The following is a 20,271-nucleotide window of genomic DNA, read 5'->3' on the forward strand; positions in this document are numbered from 1 at the left end:
AAACCCCAAACCAACAAACACTCAACCTTATTTAATCAGCACAAGCACCGTTTTCTAGGAACTGGTTGGCCTCAGACCCTGTGCCCCAGCTAGGGCAAGAACAGGAACCAGGAGTTAATGCTGAGGTAAGGTGGCAGAAATTATATACTGTGCAGACATTATTGGTTCCCTAGGCAATGGCCCTTCCTCCCTTCTTTGCTAATAAAATATGAATTTTTGTTCAGGTGGCGATGCTTAAGGATAGTGAAACTGATTAGTCTAAATCAACCATGGTAAGTACATTTTCCTTGCTGGTGGGTGGTTTAGCATAATCACCTGATACAACTTTTTATGTAAAGAAAGGTCCTGACTCTCCTCATCTGGATGTGGTCTGTGTGAAGTGATGCTTGGAGCTGCTATTTAAGACGATGAGTGAAAAACCAAGAGCATACAGAGAAGCCAACTCAGAATTCGGACACTGTCAAGCCACTGAAATCAGCCGCAGAATGAACCCACCTCAGAAATTCTTATATGTGATAACAATTCCTTATTATTTAAGCCACTTTTAGTTGGGGGTTTTGTGGCTAAAAGTATCCTTGAAGGATGAGAACATCATATCATCAAAATCTACAGTCTGAGGTTAAACATATTCCCCTAATAAATTTCCTGGGTCTTCTCCAAATGGCCACAGGCTGGAGCTGGAGCTGGAGCGAAGGTTAGCACATAGTATTCCGCTGGGTCCCTGTTGTCTGTCACCTTTGCCCAAGAAGCCACCAGACAGGTCAGGAGTGCTTAAATGTCAAACCTAAAAGGAGGGAAATTCTAAATAACAACCATTTAAAATATCTTGCAAATAACTTCTCTGGTTCCTCAATCTAGGTTTTTCTTTCATGAGCACATGTAGACCTTCTTGAAGTACTAACTTGTTTTAAGCAGTAACCATCTACTGAACAAAGGGAGAGCAGTTAAAAGATTGGGATTTTATTTCATTTTGCCCCTGAATGTAGAATAACTAAGAGTCCCTTGTACTCTTGGGAATTGGTGTAATGATCTTAAAGTTTTGAAAGTTGCAAAATGAACTATATAATAGCTCATGTAACTGTTCATTCCACAGAATGAAAACATCAAGAGGAAGTGAGTAAAGAAATAAATATGATAGATGAAAAGCAACATTCTCTGTTATTCTACTTTTAGAAAAAAAATTTTTAAACATTCGATGACAAAAACAATCCATTTCCTGTTTAACATAAGATGTATTAAATCTGTTGCTTATCTGTTATTTAATTATAGTTACTACAGTTGCTTTAAACTAACAATAACAACAAAGTGATAGTTTTATTGCTTGTCTTCATTCCAACTGTATCACTTCTGTTTTTTTAAAAAACAGAGAAAATGGCAGTGGTAATGAATACACTATGGGTAAAACTAGTGTTTGCAAAGAAGTTGACAGATTCAAAACAGAAACTAAATGATTTAAGAAAGCTTAAATTTTTGAACAAGGAGAATTTTTAGCACTAACGGTAATAAGGAATGAGCAATTCGCAAATGCAGAAATTCTTCTTGATCTTAAACGATGGTAAGAAAAGACAATTTACAGCAAAATCGTTAACCCTTCATGCACTCACTTATACCCTAATGTATTTATTTCTTAGCATAGTATAAAAATTTTCTCTAGAATCAATACAAGGCTAACTTTACTGAGTGAAGAACCTCCAGAAAGGAAAAATAATGACAACATTACTCATTTTCCAAAAATCTCTGGCTTACTTTCTGTTCTTTTTCTGTCTTCCAAATACTTCTGGCTCTCCACTCATTTTCTGGGGCCTTGCTAATTGCTAATTCCTTTAGCTCCATCCTGTTTCCAAGTGTCCTTGGCCAACCTTGCTCTTTCCAATCAAGCCTTTGAAAAATCTCCTCTCCCAGATAATAATGTTTACCTCTCCTAACCTCTTTTAGTTTTTATAGTTTCAACTGGGTGACTACTCTACTTCTGCTTGTGAGAACATGTATGCATATACTTTAAAATACTGTAAATAAAACACTGTGCACTTTAAAACAATATTAACATGTAAACTGATAGTTTTATTAGTTATTACTAATTTTGTTACTGGTCAATTAAACTGGTAATTTGTTTCTGGTAATGCCGTCAGGGCAGCTATAGATCTGAACTTCAGTAACTCCTTCCCTGGGTTTGATTAATATGCTAGAGCAAATTACAGAATTAAAAAAACTCAACACCTTTTATTTACTAGATTACTTGATTATTATAACAGGATATAACTCAGGAACAGCCAGATGGAAGAGATGAATAGGGCACAGCATGTGGGAAGAGTCATGGAGCTTCCGTGCCCTCTCTAGGTGGCCCCTCTGTCCACATCTCCATGTGTTCCCCAACACAGAAGATCTCTGAACCATGTCCTTATGGGTTATTACAGACGCTTTATTACTTAGGCATTACTGATTAAATCAGTGACCACTGGTGGCTGATTCAACCACCAGCCCCTCTCCCCTCCCTAAGGGTCAGAGGGTGGGACTGAAAGTTCCTGCCCTCTAATCACAGTCTTGGTTCCCCCCAGCAACAAGGTGCATCCAAAAGTCACCTCATTAACATAGAAGATATCCTACGGCTCTCAACACTTAGGAAATTCCAAGGGTTTCAGGAGCTCTGTGCCAGAAACAGGGACTAAAATAAAATATATATTCCTTACTATGAATCACATCACAGTTCCCTAATATAACACGAACAACCAACCAAATGACTGCTGCCATGTCATCTAAACAGGGTTAAATTCTGGGGTTTAGTCCATGTGTACTGCTGTGATTTTATTATTGCTATTGTTGTTACTATTGTTAAAATACATTGAGCATTTATTATATGCCAGGGTCCATGCAATACACTCAACCTACATTACTGCATTTAATGTTAGCAACAACCTTTTGAGGTGGGTATTATTATTACCCCATTCAACAGATAAGAACACTACAGCTTGGAGAAGCCATGGTGCACAAGAGCAGTGATAGGATTTGAATCCAAAATTACAGTCCCATGCCTCCAAGTTTACTTCCTGATTACTTTTTCTGCTTTATTTCCTCCTTTTCATCATTTAATATACCTACATATTTTATTTATTTGTTCATTGTTTGTCTCCTTGAGTAGAAGGTAAGCACTACTGTTAGCATAGGTCCATAGATAGTATTAATAAAGGACGGGAGCAAATGGAATCAAACATTACGCCTAATAAACTAGGGAGCTGAATCAGACATTAAGCCTCATTCACTAGGAAGCTGCAACATTCACTGGCCCCCCAGGGGACCATATCTTCTGCTGAAGGGACTTAATCCCCAAGCAATCCCCAAGTGGGCAGGAAGAAATCACTTTCCCATCTCCCTGGAGTGGGGGGGCAACTAGTCCCCCCAGAATTACTAAGGGGGAGGGATAAAATATCAGGGGAAGTTCCTTTGCTAGGCTCATGTACAGTAGAAACCAAGATGGTGCAGGGGGAGGTAAGCACATGCACAGTAAAAACCAGATGTGAAGCAGAACTTTGGGGCATTTGCAGAAGGAGCCAAAGGGTGACATAAAGGGGCAGTCTAGCCTGGGAAAAGAATCAGATTGAATAAAGGTGTGGAACTACAGAAGGTCCAGGAAAGGGATTGGTTAGGGGGAGGACCCAGCACATGCCCAGGAAAACCCAGGAAGTAGGTTGGATAGTTTGAAAAAAAAGCCTGCCTGTTCTTGAAAACCAAGAAAATATATGCAGGATTATCAAGGATCTCAGAGCAGTGGCTACTAGAGCCTACCCACCCTCTACATCCCCGAGGGTATATTCTTTCCCTTCACCCCAAAAAATCTTGCCACTATGCTTAAACTTCTCCCACACGTGTGCCCTTTGAAATTCCTTTCTCGCAACACTGCAAGAATCCATTTTCATCAGCAACACCACAAGGGCAGGAATTTTGCTTATTTTGTACACATCTGTTTTCCTCATGCCTAACAGAGTTTGGGAGTGCCAGTCACAGAGCAAGTGCTCAATAAATATGTGTTGAGTACATAGATATTTAAGGAAAATTATAAGGGTATTTGGGGAAATAATTACAAAAGAACCCCACAAAATTACTTTGCCACAAGACTGCTCTCATGTCTGTGGTTTATCCTGTGGACTAGAATCAGGTCTTGAAAAGTTTCTATTTTAAAAATAATGGGGTGATTTGTACATGCATTAAACCTGATGAAATACGTAAGTGGAAAGGGTTATTCAAACAATTGCTATGAGTAGAAATGAGAGTGTTTAAGATCCTTCTGAACACCAGTGGCAGCACAGCCCATACAGAGCCAGTGGCTAATCTGAGATTTAGCAGCTACTTGGATAAGCAAACTGCTGAGATGTAACGATAACTACAATCACACCAGTGTAAGACTAGAAGTAGCGTTATTCCAACAGGCTTTCTAGAATTAAGACATGCATCTTTTATTCATATATTTTAAGTATCAGTTCTTTAGTTCATAATTTAATTTACAGCATAAATTTACAAAACAAAGAAATATGCCAATTTAAAGTACACTCTGGATACTTATGTCATCTATAACAAAAATCCACATAGCTCAATTATATTTTATTAAATGAACTGAAATCCATAACCCAAATTTAATAAATTTTATATTAGAGAATATATTTATGCCAGGATTAATACATAATCAAGCTATTTCTTTTTAACTAATGCAGATATTTGCTGGAATATATAAATGCTGAAAGGGTGTAAAGAACTTCACTATTAATACTCGTGTTAATAAATGCACAATTTACCTCGTCATCAGGAAGCACGTGCCAAATAGATATTGTCTTTTCCTCAACTTCATTGTTGATAGACAAATACGAAGGTTGATAGACTTTGGTTGGTTCTAATATTAATACCTTGAAAATATAAAACAAAGACATTAATATTAGTGACTTAGGATTCAAACCACATAGAGCTGACGTAACAACACGGCACTGATTATCGGATGAGGTTCTGGGTCCACTGCTGGAGTAAAACCCTTAAAATTCTGACTACTGCCATTTTATGGGTCCTTTGAATATTTTGTGGTATTATATAAGTATCATAAGTTCCAATAATACATCATCTTTTATTGCTGAAATTTATTGGAAATAAATTTTTGAAGTGCACATATTGGTTTGGCTATTTAAAAAGCTTTTATTTTATCAGGCAATACATTTATCAGGCAATATACTCTATTTCTATAAATATAAATGTATCAAAGAAAGGCAGAAATATGGCAAAACAAATAATTCTGTACGAGGAAAGAAAAAGACTCAATGTAACATACTTTTTAGGCTTTCTGCTGTCACACCTATGATAAAGATACATGGTATTCATGTCCATGTAAATGGACTGAGAAATGATTTTGGTTATTATTGAAAGAGTTTATATATAAACCAAAGAAATGGACATAGCTATATGAAATAAAAATATTTTCACACTGCCTTCATGATACAATTGATATCTTTGATAATAATGTATTTAGCCTTGTGATAAAAAAAAAAGAGAAAAATAAACTTGCTCCTGTTTTGGAGATATATGAGGGGTTTGTGTTGTGAGATGAGAATCTCATCTAAGGACTACATGATATATTATTACCAATATCTCATTTTAGGAGCAAGTAACATTAAAAAATTATACATGCCCTTATTTCAAAGGTGCTGCAACTATTACCTATTTTATACAAATGTTTAAAGGCACCTGTCTAGCTCAAATTTCCTATGTAGACTTAAGTAGGCATGTTAAAAATAATAAAAAATAGCCCTAGCCAGTTCCGTCCAGTGGTTAGAGCGCTGGCCTGCAGACTGAAAGACTGAAGGGTCGCAGTTCAATTCCAGTCAAGGGCACATACTCGAATGCAGGCTCGATCCCTGCCTCGGTAGGGTGCACGTGGGAGGTGTGCACCCTACCGAGGCAGGGTGCACCAATCGATGTGTCTCTCAAATTGATGTTTCTCTCTCTCTGCCTCTCCCCCTCCCTTCCATTCTCTCTAAAAAATCAATGGAAAAAATATCCTTGGGTGAGGATTAACAAAATAACAACAACAACAATAAAGCTAATGCTTAACTAGCATAGGAACTGGAATCGTTCTTCCTGCTCCACTGCTTAGAACTCAAGAGAATTGTCTTTTTAGAAATGATCTTGTATCAAGCAAGGTTTACCAAATAAAAGTGGAAGAAAACTCCTTCAGAAGGCTGTGTCAAAAAAGAATTCCCAATGCATTATAACCTAAAGTGCAGCCGAAACAGAAATCTGGGTTAGAAAGTAACTCAGCCATACACTGCAAACCCAATGTATTTATTTTACGATAAACTTATAACAGTATTTAAGTACAGAGAACTAGAGAAAGGGGATTAGAGAAACAAATTTTTCTTTATGCTTTACTATAAAAACTGTAAAGGCATAAAGAATTCTTGGTTAGGCTCTAGCTATGAAAATAAGATAGAATATACCATAAATAGACATATAGTAAGAGCCCAGAGGGGAACATATTCTGATTCAGGAACATACCAGGAGAATCAAGGTCCAAATTCCAGTTAAGTGGTACTGGTTAATAATGAAAATAAATTTTCAATCTAAACTTTGCAGAAATAGTATTCTCAAATCTGAGTATCTCAGTGCTTGTGAAATTAAAATGAATAATAGGGAATAAAAGGTGGTTTCCCATCTCAAAATAGCATCCAAGTCATTGCATTGAAAAATGAGAATATACCTTGTTCCCTAATTACATGGGCACAGTATTTAACATTAGAAATGCACAGCACCAGGTTCTCTCCTGTCTTCTAAAATTATGTGTTTATTGTTATCTCACATATTTCTAATAGATAAAATCTGAATTATGTGTTCCTGCCTTGAGATAGGGAATAAACACTGGTTGCAATTATCATTGTCTAACATTTGCTGAGCCCTATGATCTGACCTTGAAATTACAAAATATGAGGAATTTGTAGCATGCATTTTGGAGGTCACAGAAAAGCTGAGCAAAGACCAAAGGGAAAAAAAAAAAAGAGGCAATTTGATAAAACCAACTCACGATTCAACTCACTTGAGAGTATACACATTCTTGCTTTTAATTTAGTCTTTTATGTTGGTTAACACTACAATCAATTGCTACCTTCATATATCTGAAGCGGGAAGAAAAACAAGGCCTATAAACTATAAAAAGTAGACATTAACTGAATTACCACACTCCATTTCCTCTCAACTGACATTAGGTAATGGGTTGATGGTCACCTGACTTTTTAATGTAGGAAGGAAAGAAAATATACACAGAAAAGAGGTGAAAAAATACCTGAAATGAACCTAAATAATAATAAATGATAGAACCATTCAAATCATTTCCCAGGGTGATGGTTTTTCTTGAAGGAATGAGAATGGATATGGTAGTGAGATAAATGGAGACAAACAAATTAAATTATTTTTGAATATAAGTCATCCTGGTTTTAGAAAGATCTACTTCAAAAGAAGGATAATGTTATCAGCCCAATGAAGACCTATTGCAGCCTTAATAAGTGTGAGCCACAGAAGGTGCTCTAAGGTCAGGACAAGTTAAAATGACTGATATAGTCCCACAGGAACCAGAAGCTTGCCTTTCTCTATGTAGTAGAACATGGGTAGGAAACTCCAGTGACTGCAGGGAGTGGGGGCCTGGTGGGATACGTAAGTGAGTGAAGCAGGATGAATGGGACTGAAATCAACATCTTAAACAGTAGCAGCTAGCTGGCTCAGTATGTTGCTGCTTTCAGAGTATGCAGTCATGAACTGCCAGTCCCTTGCACTTTTTAAAAAATATTTTTTTATTCATTCTAGAGAGGAAGGAAGAGGGATAGATAGAAACATCTATTGGCTGCCTCCTGCATGTCCCCTTTTGGGGATCCAGTCCGCAACCCAAGCATGTGCTCTGACAGGGAATCAAACCAGGGACCTTTCGGTTCATAGGTCGATGCTCAGCCTCTGAACCACACTGGCCTAGTGTCCCTTTCATTTAAGAGCAGTTGAAAATCTGGAGTTTTATGTGAATTCTCCTGACTTTTCACTTGCAGTTTTTATAAACTTCATTTTTCAGTTGAAATACTCTACCTTTCACCCATTTTGTCTATCTTTTCCTCTTCTTTTACATGGTAATTATGTTATTTGAAGTCCCTATCTGGTATTTCCAACATGTGAATCACTTCTGGGTCTGCCTCTACCGGCTGTCTTAGCTCTTCATTATCGGTGACTTTTTCCTGCTTCTTAACATGTCCAGTAATCTTTGATTACATCTGAATTACACTGCAGATGCTCTGAATTATATCTTTCCAGAGCCTTTTTCCCCCTAGTTAGCATCAGTGTATCATCTTGATCCTATCACAGCTTAATTTTATTCTGGTTTTGTTAGGGTGGGTCGGTTTTAGTTTTGCCATTACTCCTGGGGTATGGGTTTCTATATATCAACTGAGGGCTTGGGGTATTCACCAAGGTCTCATCATTCTAGCTTGGCCCAAAATTCAACATCTTATCCCTGCATGGTTTAAGATCTGGAGTATCTCCTCAGCTTTCAGCCATTCAAAAGATGTTCTCTGCCACTTCTGGTGATGATCTCCTAAATAGCATGGAAACTTACCTTGATAAGGTTTATTTAAGCCACGTAGGTCTCATCCAAAACCCAATTTTAGTCCAAGATTGGGATCTATAATTGCATTTATTTACAATGTGCTTACCCCTTGTTCACACTATCTGAAATAGCCAGGCAGAATCCTGGGTTTCATTCTTCAAGGCTCCCTCTTTTCCAACTGCCTGCCCCTCAAATTCTAGCTGCCTTAGAGCCCCGAACACTGATATGTGTCTGCTCTAGCAAGTGAAAATGTCACTCCCAACCAAGGCTCCACCTCCTTAGGCTGCAGCCAGAAAAATGACCTTGGGGGAAACTAGTGGATGAAGGTGGGACTCAACTCAAGTACCTCCCCGCAAGTATTGCAGTATTGTGATAATTGTTGTTTCATGTCTCCACACAGTTGTTTTGTATATTTTGTGCAGATTTTATAGGTTTTTGTAGCAATACCAATACCATTTACTCCATCATAGCCAGCAACGAAGGTCCAACTCTTTATTTTTAAATGGTGGCAACAGATTCTTCTTTTCTTTTAAATCACTAAGTGGTCTTTTAAACACATGAACTTAATCATACGCATATCCTCACACATAATAAGAGAAACATTAATTAAAACTACCCCAATATACCATTTTTCATCTGTAAGTTTAGCAGAAGTACAACTCTGATAATACACTTTTTGGAGAGACTTTGGGAAAACAGTCAGCTTCGTATGCTGATGGTGGGGATGTCAAATGGTGGAGGGCAGCATGGCAATCTGAATCAAGCCCACTTCTGGGAATTTACCCTACAGATATATTTGCACTCGTGTAAAATGGCACACGTAAAATGGCATCTCATTTTAATTTCCTTTTTTTAACTACTCAGTGATATTTTCTCTTCACATGATTTGTCCATTTTTATTTTTCTTTTGCTTATAAATTAAGAGTTGGTTGGGGTTTTCTGCATATTAGGTAAATTAATCATTTTGCAACCTTAGTATTAAGTATTGTCTCCCTGTCTAGCATTTGCCATGCTTATGGTGTTTCTTAAATTAAATTTATTGGGGTGACACTGGTTAAAATATGATCATATAGATTTCAAGTGTGGGTCTCTGTGTTACAAGATCTATACGCTGCACTGTGTGCCCACTATCAAAGATAAATGGTGTTTTTTACTAAACAAAAATTTGAATTTTTAATGAAATCAAATCGGTCAATATTTGCTGTTTGGGCTTATAGGTCCCTTTCTTGCTTAAAAAGGCGTCTTTCACTTGGACTATATACCTATATTCTGCTAACTTCTCTTCATGTTTTCTGGTTTTATTTTTTTTTACATTCACATTATAACAGGCTAAATTCACATTAAGCTAATTTAAGTCAGTTCAGAATAGCTATTATGAGTGCTTTCCTCTCATAGCTAATTTTCTAGTCAATCAAGTCAACAGTCAATTAAATAATTCAGGTCTGTGCTGTGTTCTCTCCCCACTACGTTTACTAGCATCAGCGCTACAGCTCAAGAAAAGCTGCCAGCTCACTCTGAGATAAGTGTTTTCCTAGCTATACATAATCTAGGCTAGAAAATAAAGTGTTTTAGTTTGAAAGGCTTTTCAACTAAAGATCCTGCTGAGTTTAAAGCTTCATCTGGAAGCAAGAGTAAAGAAAGTCTGTTAATGCCAGCAATTGATTTAATTAAATCAAACAGATGATACTATCAACAAGAACTGCAAAACAAGATTTTGTGAAAAGAACTGAGTTGTCACCACCTCTGGATATGGAAAATTGAGACTAGGAGCTCAAACAGGGAGAAGAATGGCATCACTTTGATATGCAGCCAGTAGTTCTTGCACTGGATGCTAAAGCTATACTGGCTTTAGATGGTATTCCTAGAGCTATAAGGATGGGGATGGCACCAGCTGGGAAGATGAGTAATATATTTTTTGAAGTGTTTGTGTATTTGTGTGTGGGTCTATTATATATTTAAATATATATATCTAAAGTTTGACAGAGACCAGCCAAAATGAGTTGCAGACAAAAACCTACAAGTCATCATTTCCCATGATCTAAAGCATTGTTAAGAGTGATTGTGGCCCAGCCAGGAGTGGTTCAGCAGTTGAGCATCGACCTGGGATCCAGGAGATGGGGTTCGATTCCCGGTCAGGGCACATACCCACGTTGCGGGTTGCAGCCAATCAATGACTCTCTCATCATTGATGTTTCTCTCTCTCTCTCCCTCTCTCTTCCTCTCTCTAAAGTCAATAAAGATATATTTTTTAAAAAAAAAAGAGTGATTGTGGATACTACATCTAACTCTGACTCACATGGGTAATGAGTGATGGAGATGTAATAACAACGCAGGTGAGCCTAACAAAATTTTACCACAATAATGGCAATTGATATTGATGACAATGTCAACAAAACTGTAGTCTGAATTATAAGTACCCACCTGTTTGGACTGAAGAGATGTCTTGACTTACTGAACTAAGAAACAATATTTTCTTGGGAAAGTGCACTTTTCAACTTATGAAAAGAAACCACCAAATTCCATGGCAAAACATAAAAATGTATCTCATTTCTCTGAATTTGAGAAGTTATTTTAACAAGTAAGCTAAAGCAAACCAATGTGCAGAAAATAAATGTATTAACTATATGACTGTTGTTTTAGGGCATGAAAATCAGCATATAGAGCTGTTACAATCACAGCGCAAGATATACTTTAAATAAAAGAAACAAAATAGAACTATAATTAGAGTTAAGTTAAATGAAGAGTACTCACTGGAAACCTAACTACAGTAACATCTGTCTTTGTGGCCTCGACTAGGAAATCCATCCAGAAGTCCACGAGTTCCTGAATAGCCACAGGCTGCTCTGTAGTCAGTTTCACAAAATGTTTATATATCAAAATTGTCTCTACAATAGACTTGAGGTACCTAAACATTAAAAGATAGTAAACACATAAGAGGCAAATTTAGAACCACCTGTTCCCATGTATCCCAGTCTTACTCTGTAAGTATAAATATGGTATTAAAAATTATGCACTCAGATTCACCAAACATCATTCATTATTTCTTACACATCATGGACTTTCACACATTATCTCATTTAAATCTCACAAAAATTCAGTAAAGCAGGCAGGTTTATACTCATTTTAAAGATGAGGAAACTAAGGCTTAGAGGGCTTAAATAACTTGGACTTTATATCTCCTTAAAACATGACCTTTAAAATAATGTCTATAAAGAAAGTGGTTAATGCGTTTGTTTTAAAATTTACTTCCTTAAGAAAGTTTTTCTACACAGACCCTTCATAAGAGATCATTATTTTGCCTGAAGCAACTCAGCTTATATATCACACAAATATCCCCAAGTCTGACAAGACTGCTGGTGCCTCCAAGAAGAGTTAGCAAAAATGAGAAGCAAGATAATTATGAGACAATGGGTGTGCAAGCACACTGTAAACTATAAACAGGAAAGCTAACATTAAGTTAATGGAAATTTAAGGCATTGTTTCGTGGTTATTACTACTGCATAAAATAATGTCTGTTTTCTTGTCAACAGAAGCCAGGATACCTAAAACCAAATCTCTTTGTACCCGTGCTTCAGTCTCAACCTCCTCTACCATCTGATGGTTATTATAAAGAAATAACAAATTTGGCTACATTTAATGCATGCATTTATTGGTTCATGTATTTCATGTCATTTGCTGAATGCCCACTGTAAACATACTACTGACAGTACAGCCTTGTTCTCAAGTCGTGCACAGTGCTGGGGAGACAGAAGGGAAACGGCGCTACAGCACCATGTGATCAATATCGATGCAGCTAAGCAGATACGACTAACAGAAGGCATTCTGTCAATATCGATAGAGATAACCATAAAATGCAGAAACATGAAAGAAGAAAACTTCACGAGATGAAATCATCACACGTGCATGCTGCAATGTCCATGAACTTGTAACCTGGATGCGGGGAGGGGTTTTTGAGATGTGACTTATGAGCGTTCCCAGGCGGAGGAGGGCGCTGGAAGAGGCCCTCTCGGCAGCACTGAGACAGCACACGAAGCCACAGTGCGGCGTGTTCCAACAGCAGGGTAACCACGGCACGTAAGGAAAGCGGAGGCTGGGGTGACTAAGGGCAAACCTTGTCTGCCGAGCCAAGGAGATGGACTTTATCCCCAGGCTGTGAGGCATCACTGAACTATATTGATTTAAGGGTTTCAGTGGAGGGGAAAGGTCAACATAAATTTCAGAAAGGTCATAATGGGAGTGATGCTGGGGAGGATTTGCTGAAAACGAGAAAATCCTTTAGGAAGGTATGAGGACATACCATGGGGGTCATTTCCTCTGTGGAAAATAGGTCAGTGGCCTGGGCTCTGAGCTGCTCTAAGCCTTTCTCAGTATCACTGTTAACCTTTAAAAGGTCTTTATAGCTAATGGTCTGTCATTACATGTGATGCATAATAAAATTAGCACTGTTTTCAAAAACAGTCCTAAATGCAGATGGAATTTTGTTTTCATCTCTCCAATTATCACATATATAATGATGAGACTTGGGTGCATGCCAAGAACAATTTGAAATTAGAAAAACACACATTTATATAAAAAGAGAGAAAACACCAAAATATGTCAGTAAACCCTAAGTTAAAAGAACGGCAATTCCAAAACTGAGATTAGATCATAAAGGAAACAAAGGGCATGTGTTTGGAGCAGAGGCCTGGGAGGCTGAGGTGGAAACTGTAAACCTGTTGATTAGATTTGTTGGTATAAAGGTTGAGGCTTCTGCATGATTTATGTAGGTAACACTGGGTTCGTGGTTTGGTCAATGTGAGAAAAAGGCTAAGCCAGCAGCCAGCACACATCATCTATGTCCAAAATTATCAGAACCTATATTCAACATATTTTATTTATAGACATCACTTTTTCCCTCTAGATTCTACATTTTATTCTATAAGCAAATAAAATAATCTGATTGTCAGTGCAAAATATAAATACTTCGATAGAAGCGATAGGAGCTGTTTATGAAAATCAATTGTATAAACACATAACAGTTTATTACCATGCTGGTGTCTTCAGTTTAAAAAGCTTTTCAGATGCCTGAATGACTCTCAAGTGGTCATTGGCCAGAACACTGGCCCCCAGAAAAAATCCAACTTCCCAGTAACTCTGGAGTTTTTCCAAGTTTCCCTTTTTACCGAGAAGGCTACTAAGCTTCACTCCTAGAAGATGGACAGGAAATACAATGTTAAAAACACACAGCAGCTAGGCAGAGCTGACTTTTTATTAAAAAACAAAATGGAGCTTCCATTCTTCCTTTCAGATTAAAAAAGCTTTGTTAAGTTTCTGATTATAAAAGGGGTTGAACTCATTGTAAAAATATGTCAGACTAATCATAAAGGTACACAGAAGAAAGTGAAACTTACCCATTAACTTAAAAACTCAAAGATAACTGCCACTGTCACTTTGAAGTACATCATTCCAGAATTTCCATATACGTCTGTATACGCAAAAATTAAAAACCGGTAACACCAAATGCCTTGTTGTGTAACCTCCCTCATTCTCTTACTGTATCATGGATTCTTTAGTTACTTCAAAGGGAAATATGATGACATCCTATCAGTCAGTTGAAGTATAAATGTGTACAGTATATATATTTTGCAAGAGTAAAATGCTACAATTATTAATAATTTTACATGCGAAAACAATTATACACTTACAAAGTTAAAAATAAGGAAGCTGACAGATAACACTCTCTTGATTACTGGTGCTTTGTAACAACACTTGAAATCAAGTAATGTAAATCCTCCAACTTTGTTCTTTTCTATATTGTTTTGGTTCTTCTAGATTCTCTGCATTTCATTAGAATTTTCATCTCTACTCTGCCTTATATTATTTTTGCATTTGTAATTATTTTGCTTAAAAAGAATATATTCTTGCAGAATTGTTTAGTGCCACTAACATCCATAATTGTCAATATAATTATGAGATTTGGGAGTAGATAAAAGGGGTGGGATGCATCATTTCAATATCATATAGTTGCATATCTACTCAAGGACTGTCTAGGAAAAGTGTAGTTAGTTCATCTCACTATTTACTATTTATTAAAGATCTCAGACTTAGAGAAGTTTACTTGTTAACTTGTGGGTTTTTGCTCAACAGAGATGTCTAGTAAAACAGATAATCCCTGAACTCAGAAATCTTATCCTAACATTTCTTTGTTAAATTATCTGTAAATACCCTACTTTTTAAATGCTTTTTGAACTGGACATATCCTCTTGCTGGTTTCGGTATCAACTGAGTTAACTAAAATGTCTTACATGTGTCCATTTTATGGTTCCTGAGTTATGAATTTATATTTTTTGAAAATAAATAAAACAAAACAAATAATCTTTAAAAAAAACTTTATGCTACTTATTATATAATTCCATTTAAACCATGTGTATTTCAGAAAAAAGTCCATTCTTCACATTTTGTGATAAGTTAAAAAAAGAATGGCTTTGTCACCTTAAAATTTTATGAGGATAAAAAAATTACACAAGTATATGCAACAACATTCATGGTTTCCTATCTGGACATAATAAAAAATATAATGCATGCAAAGGAAAGAAGAAAGTGCGTGGGGAAAATGAGATGCGAAAAACATGTCTCCACCAGCCTCAGCTGAAAATGAGCATCTCTTTATTGTCTATTACGTGCAGAGCAATGAACCCCGGGCTGATCTAGCACCAAACCATGTCAAACATTTAAATAGGAACTAAGAAAATGTATAATAATAAAGGGGGTACAACAATAGTTTTAAATAAAATTTTAGATTCATTCTTGCACACCAGAAGTTCATTCTGTGAGGGTGCCATTTAGTTCTGGCCTTGGCATAAATCTGTCACATGATCATGACACCAAGCCACTCAGCATTTGGACAAAAATGTTTTTGTGGCAAATAATACTTTAGCATATGGATGTCACATTTACTCAAATGCTGCTAAAGACTTTTTTGATTACTACATTCTTGTACACATAGTTTTATATACTTATTCAATCGTTTCTTTATAATAAAGTCTTAACCCTGACCTTATTTGGTGCAGATGTATCCATTTTACGTTTTGATACATTTTGCCAAATTGTCCTTAGAAATTCTGCACCAATTTACATTTTCACTAGTGACACGTGACAATAATCTCTTGCCCACACCTTTCCCAATTATGGATACTATCATGTCCTTTCATCTTTATCAATTTAATGGAGAAAGGAAAAAAAACACTGCCTTTTTTTACCAATGAAATTGGCTGTCTTTTCATGTTTGTATTTCTTTTGTGAATTAGCTTTTATGTTCTTTCCACATGATGTATGAAACTTGTTTCTACATGAAGATAGTAATCTTTTAGCTATGGAGTTAAGAATATGTCTTTAATTTTTATATTTAGGAGCTCCCCCCTCAAGGGATACAGGAATAAACATCTTACTACATAACATTTCCCCCCATATTTAGAGATCATTTCCATAGGAACGAGTCTCAGAAGTAGTGTTATACTTGGTGCTAGGCTACAATATTTTTAAAGCTCTTGATCCACAGGGCCAAACAGCTAAAGCACTATTACTGAAGTACCTTTTTATACCTTTGTACCATGCCTTATCAGCTGGATATTTTTCTTTAAAAAAATTCTGGCTAAATTTATAAGCAATGAACAGTATGTCACTACTGTTTCAAATATCAATTATTTGGTTCAATTGTCTGTTTAGGCAATTTAAATAAACAATGCTCTAATTAGAAGTGGTTGGCTACTAAAAATTGAAGATTTTTTAAAAATAGTTTAGTTTTATCATAGATTTACAACTTGGAGCTACTATTAGATTCAAGTGTACTTTAATGGAGAATGTAGGAAACAGACTTTATTGAATACTCATTAGATGCCTAGCACTGTGCAAAGTACACTGGAAATGTAATTCTTTCAATCCACACAACCACACAATGAATTAGAGATTATCTCCTTTTTGAAGGAAGGAAAAAAGAGCTCAAAGACCTTTAACAACTTGTCTAAGGTCATACAGCCTCCATAAATAGTGGAGATTAAATTCTTTCCATTTCAATTTTCTATTACAGAGAATTTCAAATGTACATGAAATGAGAAAAAATATAACAATGAATGGCCATATTTTCTATTATTGTTAATATTTTGCTATTGCTTCATCTCCCTGAATATTTTTGTCACACCATTTCAAATTAAATTACAGAAATCATGACATTTCAGCCTTAAGTGTTGTGGCATACACCTAAAAAATTCTCTTATTCAATTATTGCGCCTAACAGAAATAATTTCTTAATATTATCTAGTATCAGGTCCTAATTCAAAATCTCTAACTGTTCCCCAAATGTCTCCTATAGCTTTTTTTCCCCAAACCAGAATCCAATCAAGAATCATTAAATGCCCTGGCTGGTTTGGCTCCGTGGTTACAGCATCAGGCTGCATATTGAAGGGTCCTGGGTTCAATTCCAGCCAAGGGCAGCTACCTCAGTTGCAGGCTCGATCCTCGGCCCTGGTAGGGACTCATATGGGAGGCAACCAATCGATGTGTCTCTCTCACATCGATATTTCTCTCTCTCTCCCCCTCCCTCCCACTCTCTCTGAAAAGCAATGGAAAAAATATCCTCGAGTGAAGGTTTAAAAAAAAGAGACAAGGAGGACTGTCTTGTAGAATGTCCTCTGGATCTGCGTGGTGGCGCTTCATGGTGGTGTCTGATTTCTCTAGACACTGTGATTCCTATTAACTAGATGTCAGATCTTAAGATTCAGGCTAAACATTTTTGGCGAGACTATTTCACATCAGGTGCTGTCTGCTCCACATTCCCCACACCACATCAGGAGGGCCGCGTGCAGCCATCCCACTAAGGGTGCTAGTTGGATCACCAACAGCCTGATCTCTGGAGGGGATAAATAGGTACATTTGTTCCTTTGTGACTAACAAGCAATCTGTGAGTGAGCTTTGGTACCATGTAAATATGGCAAATATAAATTTTTTACAAATAAACATTTTCATTGATCTTTGCCAGAACCATTATTTCAACATCACTATCATTATCAGTTTTATCACGCGCTCTACTCTATTAGGTAGCACTCTTTTGAAGAATATATTCTCCTGAACAAAATACATTTCATATGTAGCAGCCTTAAGAAGAGATTTATCTCATCAACTGGATGAACTGTAGTCTTTAAAAGAAATGGAAAGTACTTAATTTTTTCCCTACAATATCCAACTTTCTGAGAAGTTAGTCACCTCCATAGATAACAAATAAGTTGATTTGTGCTTAGTGATGAATTTTGTTTTGATTTCTTTTTCTTGGTTATCTTTATAGATTCACAGATTTTAATATTCAGTAATACAAATTTTATTTTTATTGCTCCCTGAAAATGAGACTCAAATAGTAGTTTGTCTGAATTCCAATCACACTGTTCTTTTATTACATCACCATTACTGATGGAGACCCAAACCTGTAATTCTTAACTCTCTCCTATAACGTGCTATGTAATTTAAAAATTCCACCGAAAATGGAGCCTATATTTTCTATATTAGTTTGCACTGGAACAATAAATATTAACCAGGGTGTTCTTCAAAACAGGTAAAATAAACTAAAAAGTGATTTACATCCCAATTATCAATATTCTGCACAATAGTATGAAACACTAAACAAGGAGATATAATAAAAAAAATTTTTTTCAGGAAGTCAGATGAGATAGAAAGCCAAGGTCTATCTAGCAATGATTCTTTTTCTTTGTACCAAGTTGGCTCCAGTTTACAGATTCACGTGTAAAATATCAAGCTGTCATTACCAACTTTCCGGAGCTCAAAGGAAGATTCAAACTGGTGCCCAGCTGCCAGAAGAAGAACTGCATAATTAATTCCTGACTGTAGTGTAGGTTCACTTTCAAATGCCTTTTTGAACCTATAAAAAACACACACAAATGTACAAGTTTACTTTCTCAATCATGAAACTCTAGGTGTGCAATAGCTTCTGTTTGCATAACCCCAATGCCTGAGAAGTAAAAATATTCTATTGGCCGTCACCCCAGAATCTAGTGTGCTGTTAGGATTTAATGCTTAAGTGACTGCATATCCTCACCCTCAGATCCACTGCACACCCCCACTTAACCCACCCTCACCATAGCAGCCCAGTCTTTGAAAAAGTCTTCTCTTCAATAGTTTACCAGAAATGTGATAGTTTGTGCATGTGTGCACAGTGGAAATTTCAAAAGGAGAACTGTGCACATATTTTTAAAAGAGGTTTTATAAAAAGCCCTAAAAATACACAGAGCAACGAGGAGGATCATCTGGGTAACATACTGAAACAGTTCCATAACAGTGATATAGAAATAAAATAAAAAATGTTAATTGCACTAAGAAATTAAGAAAAACAGAGATTGTACTATGCATACTAATTTTAGCTCAAAGAGAATAAAAAGACTTTTCTGAATATGCATGAAACTGAATATCAACCTTTGAAAATACTTCAACATTTCAAAAGACTTCAGTGTTTGCATATCCACTGTATTTTCAAGGTAACACTTCCTAGGATCCATTCTAGAGTTTCTTCACATATATCATTCAACAGGCAACAATATTCAGTATTATTTCATTTCGGTGCATGAAGAAAAAAAGTAAAATAAATGCTCTAGTGACTAACAGAAACTGCCTAAGACAAACATGAAATGAAATCTTTTTTTAAAAGAATCAGGCTGAGGAAAATATAAGGATTAAACACCTCCTGAATGAATACTTGATACAAAAAAGGTTATGCATAAAAAACACATTACAATTTCAAGATAAAGGTATTCCTATTTAAACTGTTTACAGTAAAAATGAAAGATGGGAATAGCAAAAGTGGTGGCAGGCACAATAGTGTACATTATAGTATATTCCTGCCTTTTATATATACTAGAAATTTTCCATAATTTAAAATAAGTGGAACTTCAAAAGGAAAGAAAATGTACACTTTTCTGAATATTTAGGAACATGTGCCCTTTTTAAGGGTCTTACTTTTTAAGTAGAACAAGCATATGAATGGAAACAAAAATCAAATACATATTAATCTCAACTACTTACCTATTAATCTTAACTACTTGGTTGAAATAGTTATGTGAGTGAAATAAGAAAAATAATATTTCCAACTGCATCACTGTTCGTGATTAAAAAGCATTTTTATCTCTCCAGAATTCCCAATTCTAAAACGGAAGAAGCATGTACCCAGACTACTGATATTCAACGCCAGTCATATCAAGGACAAACAGGATTTATAAGAAAGACTCATATAAGTCAGAATCCAGAAGAAGGTTCCAGTAAAAAAGAGTATAGGAGAAGAAAGAAGTTATACACTTCCCTTTCTACCAAGTCATATCAAGATATGCAATATTTTTCATCAAATAAATTCTTTCATTTCTCCTGAAACCAAAGAACATGGAGTACTTCTTTTAAAGATACTAAAAAAAAGATGCACAAAGCAAGACATGGCCCAAAGCAATCAATAAATAATGACTGCTTCCTATGTGTCAAAACTAACCAAAATGAAAAGTTAGGCTTACATTTTTTTTTGTTACCATAAACAACATATATTTTAACCAAAATATAAATACCAATAAAATAACTTATTCATATTTTCCTAGGGCTCATAGGACTCCATGACAATAATTGGATATTGAGGAGAA

At 36.1% G+C, this 20,271-nt stretch overlaps 1 protein-coding gene across 1 annotated transcript in view; it reads right to left on the reverse strand.

Annotated features, from left to right (window-relative positions):
• The window catches only part of MAP3K5 (mitogen-activated protein kinase kinase kinase 5), a 157,531-nt gene that overhangs the window by 57,066 nt on the left and 80,194 nt on the right, over nucleotides 1–20,271 (reverse strand). Inside the window, exons 8-11 of the mRNA XM_016204919.2 lie at nucleotides 18,403–18,515; nucleotides 13,638–13,797; nucleotides 11,363–11,516; nucleotides 4,785–4,892 (exon numbers count right to left, since the gene is read on the reverse strand). Coding sequence (XP_016060405.2) covers nucleotides 4,785–4,892; nucleotides 11,363–11,516; nucleotides 13,638–13,797; nucleotides 18,403–18,515 — 535 coding nt within the window. The remainder of the gene's footprint in view (nucleotides 1–4,784; nucleotides 4,893–11,362; nucleotides 11,517–13,637; nucleotides 13,798–18,402; nucleotides 18,516–20,271) is intronic.

This window comes from Miniopterus natalensis, chromosome 5 (assembly GCF_054644295.1).
Source record: "Miniopterus natalensis isolate mMinNat1 chromosome 5, mMinNat1.hap1, whole genome shotgun sequence".
In the NCBI taxonomy this organism is placed as follows: Eukaryota; Metazoa; Chordata; class Mammalia; order Chiroptera; family Miniopteridae; genus Miniopterus; species Miniopterus natalensis.